General features: G+C 36.9%; 2 protein-coding genes across 6 annotated transcripts in view; one reads left to right on the top strand and one right to left on the bottom strand.

Moving 5' to 3' along the window:
• Positions 1-20,745, top strand: part of PHF14 (PHD finger protein 14) — a 362,909-nt gene extending 342,164 nt beyond the window's left edge. The window contains exon 15 of the mRNA XM_051786021.1: positions 20,710-20,745. Within this exon, the coding sequence (XP_051641981.1) occupies positions 20,710-20,730 (21 nt within the window). The 3' untranslated portion in view covers positions 20,731-20,745. The remainder of the gene's footprint in view (positions 1-20,709) is intronic.
• Positions 1-22,429, bottom strand: part of THSD7A (thrombospondin type 1 domain containing 7A) — a 280,912-nt gene that overhangs the window by 119,733 nt on the left and 138,750 nt on the right. For all 5 annotated transcript variants that reach the window (XM_051786011.1, XM_051786016.1, XM_051786015.1 and 2 more), the window contains one exon: positions 2,329-3,160. In XM_051786011.1, the coding sequence (XP_051641971.1) occupies positions 2,329-3,160 (832 nt within the window). The remainder of the gene's footprint in view (positions 1-2,328; positions 3,161-22,429) is intronic.

The following is a 22,429-nucleotide window of genomic DNA, read 5'->3' as shown; positions in this document are numbered from 1 at the left end:
CAGAATTTCTCACATGAGTCCTTTAACCAAATTTTCTTGTTTATAATAAGCAACTGGGGAAAAAAAGTCCTATATTAAACTTTTGAAGACCACTAGAAATCCTTTGTGCATTTACAACATAAAATCTCACCTATTAGACATTAAAATGCCCACTGCATCACTTATATAATTTTCTTCCCTTTGAAGAACTGCTCCTACATTGTATTATCTACTGTTTCACTGCCTCAGGCAAGAGGGTTTCATCCATTTCCTGCACCAGACTGAAATGTGCATAATACACTGAGGTATCTGAACTTAAGACAGCATTACTGATCTAAGTGAATTCAAGAGTGAGTGTAAAGATGATGAGTAAAGTATGCCATTGACTTCCACTATACTTTTACTTTCTTTTACCGTTTATAAGAGTTTCAGCACATGGTTCTGTCATTCTTCCCTTTCTTTTTTTTCTCAGTAAATTTTATAGCCTTTCAAGAACTTAGGGACTTCCAAAAAGAGTGGCCAGCTGCTATCTGATAGCAACAGGTGTTTAATAAATCACTCCCCGTATTTAAAGAGCAATAGTGTTCCTGGTCGAGGCACAGTATGGGGGGTATGATGTGAGGATGGAAAAGAAAGGAGTAAAGGCAATCTGTTTCTGTACCAGCACTGAGACAGTGCTGCAGCCAACACCTGCCTGAGCACACTGATTTTGAGATTTTTTGTGCAGACATTCATCCAACTGTGGATCAAAATCTTAAAGAACTAAGGACAATCAGAGCTAGAAGAGACTGCCAAAAAAACTGTGCTGTCAGTCCCTCTTCCATAACCAAGAGCTGCTTTAGGTATGACATCACTGACATCACTGTCTAGCCTATTCTTATAAACCGTCGAAGATGGAGGTGCCACATATGTCCCAGGTAATTTTTTCCAGAGCCTCACTATTCCCAGTATTGAGAAGCTGAGCCTCATTTGACACTGCTGGGATTAGTCCATTATTCCTTTTCTAATACATCCATATTATATATAGAGATAATCTTGTTCCATTCTTCCTTGTGATGGGTTTTTACATACTCCCAGACACTTTGCATCTTCACCCATATGTCCCTACTTCCAACCAAAAAACCCAAACCTTTCAGTTCTTTCCTTAAGTCAGGGACCTGTCATCATTTTCCTATTTTACTGCTGGATCCTCTCTTGAAAAGAATAAATTTGAAAAACATTTTCTACACATGAAATAATCTCTAATATATGTTTTTTGATAGAAAAGGTTGAAGCAGTTACAAGTTCTGTGATAGAATGTTTAACTCACACAACAAAAACTAGAGTAAAATACCCTGAAGAAATCCATAAATACTAATGTAGCAGCAACGGGAGTCAGCCTCATTCAGCAAGATATCATAGTCATTTCACAGCTGAAGTAAAATTGATTAATCAGGTATTGAACTAGAGGTCAGGAAATAGAAAGAATCACATCACAGATGGGAAGATTAGACTCAAAGAAGATTTTTGAGTTGGACACAAACATTCTGGACGATAGGAAAGAAATACATGAGCCAGCAAGAGAATGCCAGATAAAACAAACAAATCAAAGATAAAAGGGTTCCAGAAATGCACCCAGAAGCCTGTACAAAGAATTACCAAAACATCTGTGATTGCCAAAACTCTTGAAAAGTAAAATAATAAATAAAAAAAAATAAATGAATGAATATGATGGGGGAGGGTAGGGGAGAGGGACCAAAAGATAGCCAACATAAAGGTGCAGATGAGAAAGAAACAGAGGAGGTATACAGAAGAAACCAAGAGGTTTTACAGTCTCTCTTTCAGAAATTTTGCAATAGGAATCAAGAAGGACAAACAATATTTCATTTTCTTCTATTTCAAAACAAAAATACTGGAATGAGTAGATACTGCCTTCCTGTGCAGCATCTTTCTCTCTTGTTTTCTACTTTTACTGTTTCCAGGTTTTTTACCTAGAGCCTTAAAAGCAGTAACATCAGCTCTTCCAAAAATGCACAACTAGTTAGAGAGCAAACGCCTGCCTGAACACACTGAAACAGCAGATATTTGAGAAATATCTTCAAGCTTTTGGGGCAAATCTATTTAGACAAAGAGACGCTAGGGAGCTAACACAGTTTAAGAGTGTACATGTATGTGATGCTTAGTATGATCCTCAACACACTTTGCATGTTTTCATGTCACAGAAAAAACACTTGAGCTTGATGATGGATGTTCGACTGGAAATAGTGAGTCCCATTTTGAGATTCGGGCTTGTGTAGAAGAATCCACTTATGCATGTTTTACTGTAAACAAATAAAAATTAGGATATGCAAATTCAGAAATAGTGATTACCTCAGAGCAGCAGTTTTCCCATTTCTGTGAGTACATGTGACCTGCCTTGTTTGGTACCCAATTTGTATGTCCCAATATTTGTTCTCCTGTCTATTCTGCCTGTTACGATTCCTCTTCTTCTTAATTAACTCACGAGCCTCAGGATCTCGAACTGCCTTTTCTCTGTCCTTTTCCTTGTCTTTGTTCTTCCCTCGCTTCCTTGCTTGCCTTATTTGTCTTGAATGGGGCACTGAGCATGAGCTCCAGGGTCCCACGTTTAGACTATACAGGCTTTCTTCAACAGTGCATGGGCTAGACTGACAGATTTGAAATTCGGTGAGGTTGGGACAAGCAGACCCACCGAACTGCGGTGGAGCTACAACGTGCCGAGTTCGATGCTGAAGCCCGTTGCCACAGGTCTTCGAGCATTCCGACCAGGGGGAGAATTCGGCCACGATGCAGTCCTGCCGGCATGGGATGAGGCATGCCTGCTCCTGCCGGGGCTTCGGCTCAAAGTACTCACAGATGACATCCTCAGCTGGAACCCCATTGGACTTCTGTATACAGGTGATGTCCCTTGTCTGGATCCCCTCCTCCCCTCTGAGGCACTCCAGGGGTTTCTCATGGCTGCGGGAGAGGACAGGCCGGCACTGGTTCCAGCTGCCAATCTGCCAGTCGTACAGCTCCTTGTGCCAGTCGCAGACCCGAAAACAGCTCTGCTGGTTGTCCGGTCGCTCTGGCTGCTTGCAGTTCGTGGGCAGGGTGGTCCAGCCCTCCACGTGGGCGCACCACACTGCTCGCGTCTGGATGCCTCCGGGACCGCAGTCATCTCCCATGCATCTCCCCCATGGACCTGAAAAACAAGAAAAGATGCTTACATTGCACACTTGAATTATTTTTCTGGCATAGTGCAAAAGCAAGCTCACAGCATTTACTGTATCTCTAAGAATTTCAGTCTTAGAGAAACTCAAACTTGAAAAGCACAAGTATGGGATGACTCTTCATCTCCTATTTTTATGATTGTGGATACATTTCACTTTTTATCCTAGACAAAGTGAATATTTAGTTTCTAGAACATATACAGGAATTAATCACATCAGAGAACTAAGAACTTAGCAACCACAAATTCATCACCTAGTTTTGACTGCTAAGACAGAAGCTAAAGCTCTCCCTTCCAAGGCATGAATCCGATCTCTCTCACCTGCTTGAATACCCCTTCCTGGACTGTTTTGATTTTGCTTTTCATTTCTACTGTACTACACTTCATACCCTGATGCCAATTAATATCATGTTCTCTTCCTTCCACAAAAATGAGAACAACATCACAATACATTTTGAAAAATATTGGTAACACAAGTAGGCCACTTCTAGTCTTTATTATAACTAAAATAAAAATTAAAAGCCACTTAAAAATGTTTGTTCCACACAATTTGTGATATTATTATAGAACAGAATAAGTTCTTGAAGACAGAGACATACCAGCTGGTAACTCCCCAAAGAACAGAAGTTACTGAATCATAGACTCGTAGAATACTAGGTTGGAAGGGACCTCAAGGATCATCTGGTCCAACCTTACTTGGTAAAAGCACAGTGTAGACAAGACAGCTCAATTCACCCTGTCCAGCTGAATCTTAAAACTGTCCAGTGTTGAGGAATCCACCACTTCCCTGGGGAGATTAGTCCAATTATTGATTATTCTCATTGTGAGAAAGTTTCCTCTTGTGTCCAATTGGAATATCCCCAGGAGTAAGCTATATCTAGAGGTAACTTGTACCCACTGCTTTTTAAAATCTCCACAGTTCATGACAAATACTCAATATGCAACACGTCGTTATAATAAATGTCAACAGAAATCAATAAAACCTATATCATTGAAAGCTGATGTAGTTGTTTTTTCCATTATTAAAACTTTGATATTCACCCAGTTCAATCCATGAAATCCACAAATCAGAGGGTAAAAAAAACGTGTATTTTTCAGGTTTTTTAAGACCTCCACTCGTACACATTGTGCACTGACTATTATGTAAGAGCAACTGAACAAACAGTTCAGAAAAACCCCTGAAATCATTTATGAAAAAAATCTGTCTATCTGCAGTCACTTAATCACACAGAAGACATTTTCTCTGACTAAGTAGTGTTCATGTTCTATGAAGAAACTGGGGCCAGGCCACACAATTCTCATTCATCTGACTGACCCCGGTAACAAGACTATTTGTGTGAGTAAAGCTGGGCTCAGCCTTTGCTATTTCCAAAGCAGGTTAACAGCATAATTTTAGTACTGCACAAGAATAAGTAAATGAACTATGAAAGACACAAATTATTTACAACATGTTCTTATTGAATGACTGGGAGGAATATGAAGCCACATCTTATTACTGATTCCCGTGAGCTTTAAAACTCTCATTGACTTCAACACAATTTTCATCTGTTCATCCAATATTAACTTTGGTACCACTTTGGGAATGGGTTGATGATAGGCCATACACTTAGCCTCTGCTCCTCATTGCTTCTTTTTTAAATGGACACTGTGCCTGAACAGTTTGTTTGTAGTTCTAAAACCCTAAAAGTGTACACTAAATAGCAATGCCGGCTGGCAGACTCAGCCCATGGAAACTCTGCTATACTTAAGTTTGAATTATGGTTTCCAAGATTCAGCTAGCTATTCAGAAAAATGAATGTATATTTAATACAAATACATTTCAGTTTTCATTTCAGCAAGATTGCACTACTTCATCTCTAACCAGCCTTCCATGAATGACATAATCATTATCGTATTTAATTTAGGCGTATTTACACTGAGTTGAGAGATATAATTTCTTCAGAACACCACTTTGAACACTTGCCAATTTTTAAAGAATAAAGGCTGCAGAAAATATTCAACTAGAGTAGAGATATAAAAAATAATCGTGATTGAAATGAAGCTAAATTTTTATCCTGCAAACTTCAAATTTCTGTCTTACCAGGTCACTACACCTCGTGTGTTCAGTGAAGAAATCCCTCTTCTTTAAGACCAGGTCTTTAATCCAGATGAAAATTTTGCTAATTTGGGATTCTATCAAATTTACAGTCATCAATAATCTAAGAAATACATTGTACCTAAAAATTGTGCTTGTCATCAAAGTATCTTCAATCCAACTCTTGGGTAGGTTTATACTAATGCAAATGTTAAAAATTTCAGCCTCAATGCAATAAATACTGCCTTCAGCAACTTAAATATGAACAAAAAGACTGCATGTGACTGTGAAAACTGGGTAAAAATAAGTTCTTTCATTTGATTACAAGTATGTTGTTTATAGAACTGAATACAAAATAATGATGAGGTGCACAGATAGGCTCAAGTAGTAAATTGCATTATTTTTCTTGTGTTGTGAAGTAGCAAGCCATTTTATAAAAGCATTACCAGTGAGTATCAACAAACCACATTTACATGGACAAACAACTACTCAGCATTTCTATGTTCATGTGCACGTTGACACAAAACTCTAAGCGATGTATCTGATCTTCCCTCTTACCTACATTAGGTTAATTTTTAAGTTTAAATACAAAATAATCCATTTAGAGACCAAGACTGCAAGTACACCAAAAGCACAAATTTTAATTTTATTGCACACTTCTTTATATGACTATGACAAGGTCTAAAAGTGAACCACAGCTTTGGGGTAAGGATCTGTTTAAGGTTTTGTCCTTAGTGAGCTTCCTCAAAAAACTAAAGTGCTTCCACACTTGATCAAAGCAGATTTTATTTGCACAGAAAATTAAAACTTGTGGAGGGAAGAGGTGTTAAAGAAAAAAAGCTGAATAAAAAGGCAGGAAATACAAACAAACAAAAAAATAGTTATATATATATTTCTTCCCTGCCCTCTAAGCCTCTGTGCCTCTAAACCAGTGACTTTAAATTGCAGCAAACTGTCCTGTATCTCCAGAAATCACTCTGGCCCTGCAGTCTGGCCACCTGCTCCCTGCCATACTCTCCACTTGCTCAGACTTTTTCTCTTTTCTATGCTATCTCCCTCATCTCCATAAATGGCTCCATGAACTGCTTTTTTAAAAAATGGTACACTGGGAACACATAGGAAAAAAAAAAAGTTGTTCGTGCTGCTTTTAAGCAGAAAAACTTTAAACACAAAACCAAAAGAATTTTTCTGTATATTTGTATGATAGAATCAGTGGTGAACATTTGGTTTTTAACGTAAGTTTTATATGTGCAGGAACAAAAAAACTGTTACTGGTACCATACTTCATAACTAGCTACACTTCTCTTTGGGGTTAGGGAACATATAGAAAAATAAAAAAATTAAGGAAAAAAATCCCACCCTAACACTTCCACACTCAGTGCTCCTTTAAATAAGAGTTTCAAGCTAACTTCCAATGAATTGATTTCAAAATACCTACTCAGTAATTTCACCAGCTTAATTAACTCATTTGTCTTATTTAGGGTGTAGAAGAGGAATTGCCATTGTGCTTTTTCTTTAGTTTTTAAATAATAAAATAATATTTGATGTATTTCTAGTTATATGAACAGAAACTTATTTTGACCAAAATTATTCTGAGAAATACCATTTTTTTTCTTTTAAAAAACAATTTCTAGCATCTACATTAACCAATATTTCTGTCATCTTTCAGTTGCACAATTTGAAATCTTCAGTTAAATTATCCACATTTCCTTGTAGGATCACAAGTCACTGTTTTTAACCTCAAGCACTTGCTGAGGAACATTGTTGCCATACATTCTTTATGTGGACCTCACGAACAAAGAGAGAAGCTCCTCTCCAATTTTCTTTACAGTTACCAATCTTACTCTCTCATTTATCAAGAGTCTACAGTAATGTACTTCTAATTTAAGAGGCCCCAAACACATTGCAAGCATCAAGGCAAGACAGAGTTTTCATTTAAAAATAATCATAGAAAAAAAGGAAAATAAATGTCTCTGAACTGAGTAAAGGGGCTTTGTGACTTTAAAAAAAAAAAACAACCAAACAAGAAATAAATCCTAAAGTATTCCTAATCCATTGGCATTTTTTTTCCCTCATTGTAACAGATAGAAGAGAAAGTATCCAGCACAACCTTACAATATTTCTTTGCCTGCTGGTCAAGACATTACTGAAGATAAATGATGAAAAAATAGTGAAGGCAGAGGCTTCAAATGATCCTCAGAAGTACAAAAAAACCACCTAGAGATCCCCTGCAACATGCTTTTTGTATTATATCATTATTATAAGTAGTACATTTACTACTGTACTTGTAAAAGTGAAATTTTGGGATAAAATTAATGTCACAGAAACTAATGTAGCATAGATATGCAACTCAGAATGAAAGAGATCAGCAGAAGACAATGTCTCACTCACTACCTTAACTTAAAGGCTGCAGGACGTAGTGGGTGGCTGGTTGCTCTTTCACAAATCCTCAGTTGATGTTAAACACTAGTAACAACAAGAATGTATTTAGGAAAGCTGTCAAGCCTAATCAAGGCCTCATATGATATTTTAATTTGCTCTTTATGAATATTCTTTAGGTTCTCTCCCACTGAAACAGTCTTCACACAGACACTCTGCTCGCCCTGCTGTATCCAGTTACGCCTTGCCAGTGGGATCTATGTGCACTCAAACCATTTCACACGGGGGAAAAAATGCTGCTGCTGTGAATGCAAAGTAGTTTTTCCTTTGGATTTTGTTTCAAATATACTTAGATGAACAAATCATAGTTTGTAACGAGCTGGACTTGTTTCATGAAAATACTATCATTTATCCGCTCTAACTATTCAGCACATTACAATTGGCAATTACAGAAATAAATAGGAAGCTTGCTTCTTGTTGTTGTTGGGAGTTGTCACTGAAGTCTTAGTGAGCTTAAAATGTCATTTGTAATTCTTTGTCTTCTAAAGAGATTATTGTAAAATACAATATTAAGATTCCGTCTAAGCTTCTGGAAGATTAACATTTAGGTTTTTTTAGGAAGCAGAAACATAAGTGAATTAACCATTACTGTAGGTTTATTTTGAAATTTCAGAGACTGATCACAATGGATTTAAAAAATGAAGACTAAACCTCCACTAAAGCAGACAGTTTTGCAGCTGATAACAAAGTAAGTTATCACAGTATTTAGTATTGTATATTTTAATATTGTTTCAGGTATTAAAATTATCACTGTTTGAAAAAGAAAGAACTTACTTTGAACTTTGATCCAGGGCAAATAAGGCTACATGAAAATCCTTTAAGCTTTTCTCCTCATGCAAATACAAAGAAAGACAAAACAATCCCCAAGTATCCCCAAACATAAAACTCCAAACATATCTTAAAGCATCAAGCAAGACGTTATTCCCATTTTTTATTCCACTGATTTTATTTGAATTTTGCCATACTTGCCATGAGAACTGGTTTTGACCCGTTTTGTGTTACTGGTTTGGTGCCTGTAAGTAGCATTAACAGTTTAATGCCAGGAAGAGAGACTCAGACTGCACAAGACAATGAGCAGCTTAGTTTTCAGTATTTTGCAAGGATTGTACTTAAAGAGACTATTGAGAGACTGATTAGCAGAAATCTACTTTTTCTAAGTTCAGAAAAAAGATAACCTTACCCAGTATTGGAACCTCAAATGTCTTTGTATTATGAAAAGGTTATATGATAAGGGCCAAGAAGGTTAACTGGGTGATACAGGGCTGAGAGTCAGAAGGACGCGAGTATTACATGATACAGTTCAAGCCTAAGCAGTAAATCTCGAGAGGGGTCAAAAAGACACAGATCAAGAAGTATTTGAAGAACTCAGGAGATGACAGTGAGTGCAAACTGCAGCTCTTGATAGCAGAGTTGGTCAAGGAGCTGGGTGAACAGCAGGTCACCAAGAATATAACAGCCCCAGAGCTGTTGCTAAAATCACTTGCAGTCTGCTTTGCTAAATTCAAATATGATAAGCATGTCTGTAACTTGGTACACTATGCCTGTATAATCTATATTTGCTTTCCACAATTACAGTGACAAAGGAAAAACAACTGCTGCTACAATTAAGTGTTTTTACCCCAGGTAATACTTAATTGTGAAAATCTAAACAGGGAACAGTCTCACTGATACAGATACATTACCTGCAAAAAGTAGTACAGCAAAATGCTGTAATTCTAGATAAATTATTGATACTTCTTTTTTCTAAATACAGCATCTGACATGCTGCCAACACAACGAGCTAGCCTCATTTGGAGAGACAGGTTCTGTAATTTATACTGTTGGGAGTGTCAAGAAAGTAAAGACAAAACCTTTATTTTCACATCTTTCCCACCCATGGCAGGACTCCCTGGGTGCTGTATGACTGGCTGTCTGCTCTCTTTGCCAGCAAATTCTCCCCTCTAGGAGTGCTATGGATCACCTTGACTGTCGTTTCTATTTAATCCTTTTGTCTTTCTTGGCTCCTCTTTCAGAGGTTGAAAAGAACATGCAAGGCAGTGTCTACATCAAAGAAAATTAATTTGGGATATATAAAAGAGATAAAAAAAGGAAAATATTCTCAACATCACAAAATATAATACCTGTGTTTCAGAGGAATATAATGGGGAACCAAATAGGCCTACAAGTGATTTGGCTCTTAGATCAATTTTTTTTTTCCTAATAGTATAAGGGAGAGTGTAAGCCATGGCACAGTTCAAAGAATTTCAGAATCTGAAGAACAAGTTGCTGAAATTTCTCAAATTAACAATGAAATAAAAAAAATTACCATTAAAAAGTAATGTAAATTAATCTAATTTCTAAATTGCACATTGTTTCCCTGGTTTTCTAGAGCACACTTTCAAATAATGGGATAAAGGCAAACCAAAGTATATAAAAATCAGCCACTTAGTTACCTTTCTAGGTGTGCACTTAATTATTAAGGCACTTAATAAAACACGGGCCTTTTTATTTTTTTTCCTATTAATATCCATTAGGAAAATATATTCACATATGTTCCTGATACAGTTCATGGTATGGTCATTAACATTATGCATCTGTTTTCAAATTTCTCTTAAAATCATGAATGTAACACACACAAAATGAGCTAAGAGTAAATATACATACCAGTTTAAATTCTGACATTGACATCACAAAAAGCAGAATGCTTATTCAGTGTTTCCCTAACAGCACTGTCATACTAAAACCTCACAATTACTGGAACCAGATATTATTTATTTTCCTCCAGTAAGGAGGAAAATAAATTTTGTATATTAGAAAACTAGTGAATCTAAGACAAGGTTGTGTATTCCATAACAAAAATTTTGAATTTAACAAGCTTTGCTATTGTTGATGCAGTGGCTTCTTGTGTTGTAATTCATGGTAGTTTTAACACCACATTTAACACCACTTGGTAGAGAGGTTATTTGTCTGCTTTGTGCTTTTCTCTGTGCTTTAATATTTTGACAACTATAATAGATACTGACTTTTTTTTTCCCCTTTGTTATAAACATCAAGAGGGTAAAAAAGTATATATTTCTACAGTACAAAAAAACACCAAATAAAAACCATAAAGAAATAAAATGGTCTCAAAATTCTTCTCCCCTTTTAAATATAATGCTAGTTCTTCATTCCCCCCAGACAGGCAGGTCTGAGAACCTAATTTAATGCTTTTTTAAAAAAAATATCAAACAAACAAAACCCCAAACAAACAAACAAAAACAAACCACAAAAACCCACCAACCAAAAAAAACCCAAAACAAAAAAACCACCCCACTCACCACCTTCTTAACATTCTTACATTTGTCACTGTTTAATATTTATTTTATTTCCCTGGTTGTGCAGATTCAATTTTTTAAAGAAACTGCAACAGGGTCTACACTTTTCATACCACATTTCTTTCCAAAGTAATTTGACTGTGCAGTGGCTTAACACCCTGAAAATTGCTATCTGCACCGAAACTATCGAGAGCCTCCAGTTTGCAGTAGTGGTGCAACATATTTATCTGAAGTATGTACGGGCGCATGCACAAACATGAAAGGTTGACACCTCACAGTGCAGAACTATTTGGCTTTGTACTGTTCTTATCACCTCCAAATCTTTTCCTTTAGGCTTATTATAACTTATTATAACTATTATAATTATAATTATTCAGCTAATTCTCAAAACATTACTCAGTTTTAAAACAGTTCTTCATCCAATACTTTCTTTATAGAATAAGTTCCTCTCACTCTTCATTTTTCCTTTACAAAGAATAGCAGTAGAAGACAAAATGAATATTAAATGAATACACAAAAGGAATATTTAATTGAAGCAGCATGCTTTAAAGAGAAATATAACTTCTATGTTCTACAAAGCAATTACATTGCTTTGAGCTTCTAGTCCTGTTGTAATAAATACTTCTGATATTGTTAGATACTGAATATAATTTCTTCTAGCCCATAGTCTGTTTACATATGAAGCTGGTTCATGAACATTTCTTAGTTTCATTAGAAGTGGTGTTAAACCATATCAACATATTCCTCACACTGCTTTCCTTATGTTGCCTCTCTAGTCACACTGCTGGCTGAAAAGCCAGATAATGTTCTTCTGACAAAATGATGATTCTTATACATAGCAAACACTCTTGCAGGCTTTGTAAGTTGGATGAAAGGTTTTATTACCCTTTGCTTGTATCTCTCCCACATGGCTGTTTTGGTTTTCTTCTGATTACCCAGAAGAAAAGTTGAAAGTTGCTCTGCATGTCCCCTGTGAGACAGACATACCGAGTCAGACCAAAGACCTGCCTATCCCAGTATCCATCTCTTACAGCAACAAAGAACAGACTTGAAGAAGGTATAAAAACGCAGTGAACATATAGGATGTCTTCCCTGGTACCCTGACAGCTTCCCATAAGTTCCAGATCATACACCACAGCAGACATGCTGGTACAAACCTTTTCATATAAAAAAAACTTAGATATCATATAAAGAACATGCATGTGTTCTTCAACCACCTTCTAAAGATCAGTTTTAGAAATCATACTAGAAACTCCTAAACTTACTGTTCTTTTTTCCATGCTACCAGAATGTAACAATAGAAATGTACAGAAATATCAGAAATGTAATGATAGAAAACATATGGCATTAACCTATTTTTTTTAATGCAGTAGACAAGGAAAAACAAAACAAAAACCACTCCCATGAACAGCAGAGTCAATTACACGTAAATCCATGAAATCAGCAGCTACTCCCAATTACTATTCAGACTGTAATAATGAGTAAATATTATAATTTTATAATGAAAGCTCTATAATAACATGTGTAACAAAAAATATCACAACAAATTATTCTCATTTGTGTCCCTGTATATTTTTAAAGTTCTATTTCTGTCAGAATCTGATTTTAAGAGATAGTTGTTGCGAAAACAGGATCCAATGCCTATTAAAGGGGAGGATTTGATTTGTATAGATTAAAATGATGTTTTCTCCTTGGTTTTGAATGAAGATTCACTGTTTTCTTCCCATCAGCATTATATATTCAATTCACTCACAAATCTCAAAGCAAATTTTTACTGAAATGCTTCTGACATAACATTTCACGTAACCTGAAAATCTCATTATTAGTACTGTTCTCAGTGACCATATGTGGAAATGCAGATTTTTGCACTAATTTAACCAATTAAGCCTTGCCTTCCACTTTTCATCAGAGTGAACCCCAACTAGATCTATTGAAAAAAAACACCACTAGCGCTTGTGATGACACTTGGGCATCAGCATGTGTTGCAGCATCAATTTCTTGATAGTGTTATGAGAGTTTATTTCTGCGCATGTCTCATGTAATCTAATGGTAATTAGTGATACTGAACAGGTAACAGAGACTTCAAATAGATCACTTTTGTTTCTATCATGAATAATTTTGCAATTCAGTTTGTTAAATGTAATTTTCCTCAGTACACACAGACTGATACATTAAAAAGAGAAGACAAAATATTCCCGTTTCAATTTTCATCAAGATCAAGCAATAACTTTTATTTTTCTGCCTCTATCTCATTTTCTGCCTCTTGATTTCTTCTCCTTGTTCATTGTAGCCTCCTGCTGTGGTGCTGATGGCCAGAAGTGCTAGTTGTGAGGCTGCTGCAACCACAGGGTACATCCATCAACATGGCCCATCACACATGTGCCAGCCCAGCGGTTTGTAATCCCAGTCTCTGCTTACATTAAGCAAGGGCAAACAAGTCACAAACCTCCTTCACTGAGACATGAAGAAATTCACTGCTACAGCTCTTCAGAAACTGGCTACAGCTTTTCAATGAAGCTACTAGAACCAGAAATCAGAAATTAGATGTACTATCTTTGTGCACTTATTTAAAGGGTCAGACTTCCTGCAAGGTATAATGTCAAACAAGGTAGTGGGAAGTTTGTTATAAGAAATCTCTACAATGAAGTTGCAAGAAGTCAGAGATTTAAGTTGTACTCTCAGCCCTAATGCTAGCCTGCAGGATCTGTGTACACCATTTTCGTCTCCTTGCATTTCAGCTTCTCCTGCACAAGGCAAGGACAACAATATTAATTTTTAAAGCCCCTTTAGAGGTATTGATGGAAAACTGTGTGCAAGAAGTAAACAGCAGTAAGCATACACGCTCTGTCATTTTCTCTCTGGAAGCACACCGTTTACTCAATACCTTTCCCTTGAGTTTTGCCCTAAATCCTAGTTGTGTTGAAAGGTGCGTTTTAATAAAAAAAACAAGAAGCCCAGATGATAAACTGCCACTTTTTCTTACTCATTCATAGAGCACAGCGTGCATACTTCTCATCTGTGTCTTCCCTCTGACTCTTTGGTCACAAGAGAGCTAATACAGATATTCAAGGATCAAATAGGAAGATTTCTCATATCTCTGGTTTGTTTATAGTTTTCTTTGCCACTAATGGAATGAAATAAAATAGCAGACCTGAACTTAATGAATATCACTTAGATAATGTAATGGACCAGTCATTCTTTTGGTTTTCTTCTAATTCATTGGAGCAAAGAAAATTTAATGAAATTGCATCTTCTAAGTAGAGAACACTATGCAAAGGGTCAAATGTATATATTTAAATTTATTTATCTTTAAATATTTCATTACTTAAATTACCTCTGTGTTGGGCTGAAATAACAATCCAGTCATAACTCTTTTGAAGTGCACTAAGACTTTATGTCTTGCTGAGATACATTCTCCCAAGCATATCCTCTGTTCATTTATTATTCATCATCTTCATTTTGCTAAATTCCTTTGAAACCCATTTCCAATTCTAAATGGCAATTTTCCCTTAAAACTGCGGTGCATTCATTATATAGGCCTCATACTTAAAACTATGGGAAGGAAAGACAACTAAGCCATGTGGATGTACTCAAAATACAGGTGCCACTGTGTATCAGACAAGCATAGATCTCTCTAAGTTTTGAAGAAGTCTTATCAGGACCATATGATACCTGTCACTGTAATGTGTGCAAAATAAGCAATGTCTTCATCTGAGTGGTGAAGACAATCATTTTCATTCCACATACAATTGAGAGAACTAATTAGTTCAAGAAAATGATTATTACTTTATCACTTATTTTCATCTGGCAAACGTGTTGCAAAACTGTATTAAAACAAGTGGATTTGTTTATTTTTACGATGCTGGAAATATATCTAACAAACCCTTCTGTGTAAATACTTTTTTCCAATTTTTGTTTTAGAAATAAGTAATAACTTGTATGAAATATTAGTGTAGGTAGTTATTTCAATATCTCAGACTATATAATAATTTTGGCTGTTAGACAGAACGCACCACTAACCACAGCAGGGACTTCTGCTTAAAAATACATGAACTTAATCTGATATTACCACAATGATCTATCACAAGAACTCAAGATGTCCTTTAAAAAATACAACAAATCACTATTAAAGAAAAATTAAAAGTACACAAGTATTTTAAGGAGTGGATCACAAGAAAAAGCTCATATCAGAAATTTCTTAGAATTCCTCTCACCCATCAAAGAAACAGAGAGAGAAATTCAGCAACCAACCCCTGGCTTTACTCTTCCATTCTAGCACAAAACCCACTTACTTTTCCACTGCTAGTACTACCTTTGATTTATAGTTACTTCACAGAGGTTATTTCATAAGTAACAGCAGAATCTTTTAGCAGATGCTGCTAGGAAACACCACCTCTTTTACTCTTTTTTTCTTGGCAAATGACGTTTTTCTTTAGCATCACCTTAAACCTGCTGTAGATTTGGAAGGATTTATTTCATTAGTACTTTGGCAAACCTCCCAGTTAAGAGAAGGTGAGAGATGGAGAATGCATTAGAGGACTTCAAACACGAAGCTACAGAGCTGAAGGAAGAAACATGGTATCAGAGCAAACTGCATTTTCTCTCCAGAAAGGCAAACACAACAATTGAATTTTTGTCTTTTCTAAAAACTTGCTGGTCTTTGAAAACTGTGTTAAAGCATTAAAGTTCAGCAGTGAGGAATGTCATCGAATATTCCTCCAATACTATATTTGTCACTACTATTTTCCTGTTCTAAACAGATTCTCATTTAGCCTTCAAGAAACCTGTAAACCTTTGATTTCATTAGTGTATTCATGCTTAATTAGATGTTGCTACTTTGGTCTGTTTAACCACAACCACTTGTGAGAGTCTGTTCTTTTCCTGCCAAGTTACGAGAAAACAAGCACTGATAAACTAGAACTTCGTCCTTGAAGGAAGCATCTTGTATAAACTATAATTAATTGGTACCTCACTATTGGTTGACGGCCCTCCAAGGGCATTTGAAGAGGAAAGTGAAGACGAGGAGGATGAAGTAAGCCCCCAGACTCACTTAGAAAAGACCCCCCCGAGGTGTGGCAGGCAGGCACAGGGAAATTCCAGAGTGCCCACGTACGTGCAGAAGAGATGCCACTTGCATAACAGGGGGGAGGGACCGAAGGCCTCTAGCCGGGGGGTGCTGATCACACCTGCCCAGGTAGATGTCACCAATTAATTGTATAAAAAGCAGAGAGCTTGTGCTGGGAGTAGAACTCAAGCTTCACACTGAAGGACAATGTTGCTTTCTGTGGGGATGCGCACCATCTTGTGGGTCTGCCGACACTCTGAGGATGCAGCTTCTGCTATGGGGCATTCTAGACATTCTGGGGTTGGTAAGATAACTTCGTAAGCAACACCTGAGTGAGTGGGGGAGTGGTACTGAGGGCTTATTTTCCTCCCCCTCCCTCTCTCTCAGGTTTTCATTTTGTTGGCTACTTTTTTTAATAAATATTGTTCTTGTTGAGCTTTCAACGGTGTACTGGTTTCAGTTTCAGCATCCTCCCTGCTACAAAGACATTGTTAAAGTCACTAGAAAGGAAAATATGACAGAATATGTACCATGTTGTAGTAATCAGATATTTACCAAGACAATTCTTTCAGGCTTAATTTTTGGGAAAAAAAAAATAGAAATTTTATAAAAGAAATTCTGACAACATTTAGGTCTGACAGAATTCTTGTGGAGATAAAAGAAAACCTTTATAGAAAAGAGAAATTCTTCTAGAGAATTCAGCATAAAGTAAAACATGGTAGGCAGGTGGGACTTATAACTGCTATTAAAATAAGTAGGGGGAGGGAGGAAACAAACCTCTGGTTTCTGCTCTTCCAGAAAGCCAGCCACAATTCTAAAAGCTCATTCAGTAAAGATAATAAACCACACGGTACTTCCTCTACTGAGTATACTTCTGTGAAAGGCAGGCAAATGCTAAAGTAATTAAAATTCACATTACTAGAGGATATTTAAAATCATCCATTATACTTAAAAAAGAATGGTTTAAATCTGGCCTTGGCTGACGACAAATTTTCATTGTCAGCAGTAACTTAACAGATCATTTTATCAACTGCTGAGATAAGACTTGCCAATATTAAATGTTCTACAAAACACAAGACAAATACCTGATGGGAAGGTGCAAAGAGAATGGACTGAGCTCTTTTCAGTGGTGCCCAGTGACAGGACCAGAGGCAGTGGGCACAACCTGAATCACAAGAGGTTCCCCTGAACACTAGAGAGCAGGTTCTGGCTAGGATAGGGTTAATTTTCTTCATAGTTCATAGTAGTTCACATGGGGTTATGTTTTGGATTTGTGCTGAAAAGAGCACTGATAATACGAGATGTTTACTGCTGAGCAGTGCTTACACAGAGCCAAGGCCTTTTCTGCTCCTTACACCGCTCCACCAGCGAAGAGACGGATGGAAGGGAAGACAGTTGGGACATCTAACCCCAGCTGACTCAAGGGACATTCCATATCACATAGTGTCATGGTCATCATTAGGAGTTGGACTTCGATGATTCCTGTGGGCCCCTTCCAGCTCAGGATATTCTATGATCCTATGATATAACACGGGGGGCAAGAAAGGAGGAACGTTCAGAATGAAGGTGTTTGTCTTCCTAAGCAACCACTATGCAGATGGAGTCCTGCTTTCCTGGAGATGGCTGAACACCTGCTTGTCCATGGGAAGAGATGAATTCCTTATCTTGCTCTGCTTGTCCATGCAGCTTTTGTTTTACCTATTAAACTGTCTATCTCAACCCATGAGTTTTCTCACTTTTATCCTTCCAATTCTCTCCCCCATCTCAACAGGGAAAGGGAATGAGCTGTGTGGGGCTTAGTTGCCATGACAGACAGGAAATGCATTTTTATTTTGAGGGTGACTGAGCACTGGATCAGGTTGCCCAGAGACAAGATGGAGTCTCCATCCTTGGAGATGTTCAGAAGCTACCTCGACACAGCCCTGGGCTTTAAGTAGCTCTGCTTGAGTGGGGGTTTGGACAAGGTGACCTCCATTGGTCCCTTCCAACCTCATCTATTCTGGAATTCTGTGAAATACACATATCAATATGAAACACAAAAGTCACAAAGGCAATATTTGGTTGTGTATTTTCCAGAATCTCCTAAATCACCTAAACTTCACTATGCCAAAGTTTAAACTGCTATATGAAAACTAGAAGACATTATGCATTTTCAAGTAGACATTTTCAGAAAGTAGACGGTAAGAAAATGTTATTTGTTAAGGTTTGGAGTTCATGAATTATAGAACTTCCAATAAAGTCTACCATTCTAGAAATAGCTGTTTAATTCCATGCCACAGATTCTGTATCAGCAAACTGACAGGGAAGAACTATTTGTTATGAAAATAATCCACAGAATTTAAAAATTTATCTAATAGACAATTACCATAAACTTAAATGTGTAACACAGATTCACACTTCATTAAATATTAACTGCATTAGAAATGAATTTCTAAATACTTTTACAATTATTAACTCCAGCTGAGTAGAGAAAGAAATGTGACAAAATGCCAGAAAAGATTTAAAATTATACATTGAGAAATCTTTATAATGCACTCTATGAATTCCCACAGGTTTTATATATCATTGTTTAAGCTTCATTGAACAATGCATACTTATATCCATTTTTAAAACTCTTCCTCCCAGTACTCCAAAGTATTAGATAAACAGAAATTCATTTTCTACATGGTGAAGGAACAGTCCCTGTGCAAGTTTGATTTAAGGGAGAATAGTATTGAGAGAGATTCATATATCTGAACTGAGGTATGATCATTTTTAGTGGGTCATACTAGTAGAAATTTTAGGGCACTGTCAGAGTACCTATCAAGAAGCCACTGCAGGTGGAATTAGGAAAGTTGTTTTTTTTATATCAGTATCCGTGGAGTCCAGGTCATCGAAACTGCTGAAATGATGCTGTGATATCAAATCAGTCAAATTTCTAGGCACTTAAATAGTTTACTTCATATTCTTCAATTTTGCTAATGATTCATTAGACCTGAATTCCATGTGTAACTTACAACAGAACTCCAAGAAAGAGAGACAAACCCAAGAACATCTCTTTGTGATCTACTAATATTCAATTAAAAGCCATTCCAGAAGGCAGCAACACCTGAGTGGAAAGCTATTGTTGCACAGCCCAAGAAGTCTCACCATGCTAAATAACAAATCCTTTTAAAAGACTGAGCTAACATTATACCACTTTAGCACAGCTCCTTTGGCTACATCACTTAGGAAATTAGAAATGTCATTCTCTATTTTAATTCACCTTCAGGGAAGAAGGTTAACTCATTGGCAAGGAAATTTTAACAGGTCAGATCTTTCAAAATCAATAACGAACTGCATTGGAGAGATCTTTCAGAAGGGATGACTTCAATTAAAACAGCCCTCACCAGAGATAATGAGTAGAGAAGGAAGGTTACTGTTGGACAAAGAAACACTCGCCCCCTTGCCAAATAAGTGATGCAAAGATCCTTATCAGCCTGAATTATGATGAAAAATCTTCAAAAGGCTCTGAAAAACAGAAAGGTCATTTTGTCTCAAGGAGACTCTCTCTACAAAGGGGGAGGAGTGACTGCGAAGTCTTTCCTAATAATTTTTAAAACTCATCAACATGAAAATGTTCACTGAGCTCAGAAAAAAAGAAAAAAATTGTTATGGGAGTTTCAATGTCACAAAGGACATTTACAGTGATCATACGGCCACTGTTTATTTTTCTGCAGGACATATAAGAGGTAATTATCCATCCTTTAAGAGGCATAAAATCTCTCTCACCTCCTTCAGATGCACTAGGGAAGAACAAAAGTGTTCAAGCAGGGACACACAAGCATTTGGCTTAAGTCTCCATCATAATGTAAAATTTGACTCAATTCCAACTTTACTGGAGAACTGAAGATCTTCCTTCTTTTTAAAATATAAAATTTACGGTTGGATAACAACAATTACCTCATAGAGAAGTATAATAAAATAATTATAGATCAAATACAGGAGCCTAAATTTGTCTACCTTGACCTCATTACTGTATCCTCAATGCCACTGCCTTTTTTCCCTTTTTACCTTGTAATAGTAGTATTTAGGATGCTTTCCTTTTTTTTTTGAGTGAAAAACAGTCATCTAGAGATTAGTCTCGCTTTAAGCATGGCACAGTTATTTGTTCAACAGCAGGTTAATGTAAGCAAAGGAAAGTTCAACCCAGTATGGCACCGCTGAAAGAAATAAAAGTCAGCTGGGTAGCAAAGAGAATAAAATATACTCCCAACCACATGCATCTAATTACATGCAAATCACAGTACTCTACTTAATTAGTAAGCTCTGCACTTTTCCTTCCAGTTTGGATTTTTAAAGGCAATAAAGTTACTCCAGAGTAGGAGGTTATAGCAATAAGAAACCTAACTTCATGCCAGTTGACCAGAATTTCACTAGAGTAGCACTGGCCCATCTATATCTTATCAGGGCTGGGTATTATAAAATAGAAAAGAAACTCAAATCAGAAATGAGACTTCTTTCTTGCGACCATTCAAACAAGTCACCAGGAAGATAGCATTCTCTCCCTAGAAATCTTGAGATTGAAACGAGACACTTTTCTGGAAGATGCATTCAATTACTTATATTCATTTTATTGGTCTAAGAACCAAACACACCTGACCTTACTGTGCTGGACATTGTGCATCTTCAGAGAACTAGAGGGTCCAGGTGATACTCCACAGAGTTCAAAAGCTAGATCAGGCTCAGGGGAGGTATGTATAATGCACACACAGAGAATAATCAATTTGATAACTGTTTTTGTTTGAGTTGCTTGCTTTGCTAGGCTTTCCGGGAACGTTTATTTCAAATAGAGAGAAAAACAGAAAACTGTAGTGAAGAGGCAATAAGAAGTGTTAATGGAACTGAGGTACAGCAACCATGAGGAAAGCAAGAAGAAATGACTCAACAGTCAATCAGAAAAGAACAAGAGCTCAAAACTGGACTTCACAAACAAAAGGCTCTTAGTCTACCGGCTTCTACAGCTGCTACTGCTGGTGGAAGTCTTCAGCTGTCTCAAAACCTTCTTGTTTCTGTTAGGCTGTCTGTTTCAAAACAGACAGTAATTGTACAATCCACACAAATTAGTGCAATGTTTTTGCTTTGCTGCAGAGAACCTAATAATGTTCACACAAGTAATTGCTTACTTATACCTGACACCCTGCCTCCAGACACCCTACCCCGACCAGCATCGGCAGCGTAGGCAGACGGCCAACACCCTGCCTGACATCAGCAGCACAGGCAGGATGCTGCCCACATTAGTGATGTAAGGTTGGATTTTTCCCAATCCCACTGCTGTTACTGGAGCCAAGGAGCATCCTGACTCCAACCCACATGCAAAATGCATTTGCAGAACTGGCTGTTGCTGCCAGATGACCCACACACCAAGCATCCCTGGCAGTTTGCCATGGCCACGGCATCTTTTATGACCCTGTATTTGCTATCGGTGATTAGGTGAGTGGCCATATGGTTGTGGTGCTGCTCATCTTTCTTACTGCCTCCTCAAAGCTGTGATTTACAAGGTGTTGTCAGATCCTGTTACTGTTTGGACCACAGTAGCTGACCATACATTAAAATTAAGACACCTGTTGGAAATCCAGAATGAAATTTAAGTTAGATGTTAACTCTAGGTGAAAATACCATTAATGGATCAGGAAGCATTTTGCCAGCATAAATTCATTTGAAGCACTCTATTACTACTACCCAAACAATCAGTTACGATTTCATATTAACTCAATAAAATATGATATAAAAACCTGATTGAAATATGCTAATGGGCATGTTTGCTTTCTTGCCTTCTAAGGGAAGGTAAAATACAACATGTGCTGTCTACAGATCAGTATTAATTTAGAGCTGCAGAGACCACCATTTCATGAAGTAACTGAATATACTTACACTGATTCATAAATTTGAATTAAATTTATTTAAAGCAATAGTTTTTATTGAATGTATGTTTTGGTTTTTAAATAAGGAGACAAAATCCACACATTAAAGTGAGAGATTTGAAAAGACCCAGCTATTTCAGTGCTTTGCTTTTTCAATAATTCAAAGACTAATAGCTAAAATCCAACAATAGAAGTTCAGACATTGATTCAACTGCTCCCTTGGTGGCCTTTAAGACCTTGGTTTCAGTCACTAATCCAGATACTAACAGACCTTCCTCTATTACTAGGAATGATATCAGAAGCTTTCATAATTTCTCTGCAAGAAGTGAAACACCCAAGCAAATTCAGTATTAACTGCATGTTTCACTTAAAACTCTCTACAGCCAAGAAGCTTTTCACTATCAACAACTACACAGGTCAACCATATTGCACAACTTACCGAATAGAAATAAGAAAAAGTCTCAGTGGAAATGTAAGAGATTTTCTAAA

Source organism: Manacus candei, unplaced genomic scaffold, assembly GCF_025592945.1.
Source record: "Manacus candei isolate 608988 ecotype Guabito, Panama unplaced genomic scaffold, ASM2559294v1 h1tg000021l, whole genome shotgun sequence".
NCBI lineage: Eukaryota > Metazoa > Chordata > Aves > Passeriformes > Pipridae > Manacus > Manacus candei.
Note: the sequence above shows the minus strand (reverse complement) of the source record. Positions and strands in the feature narration are given on the sequence as shown.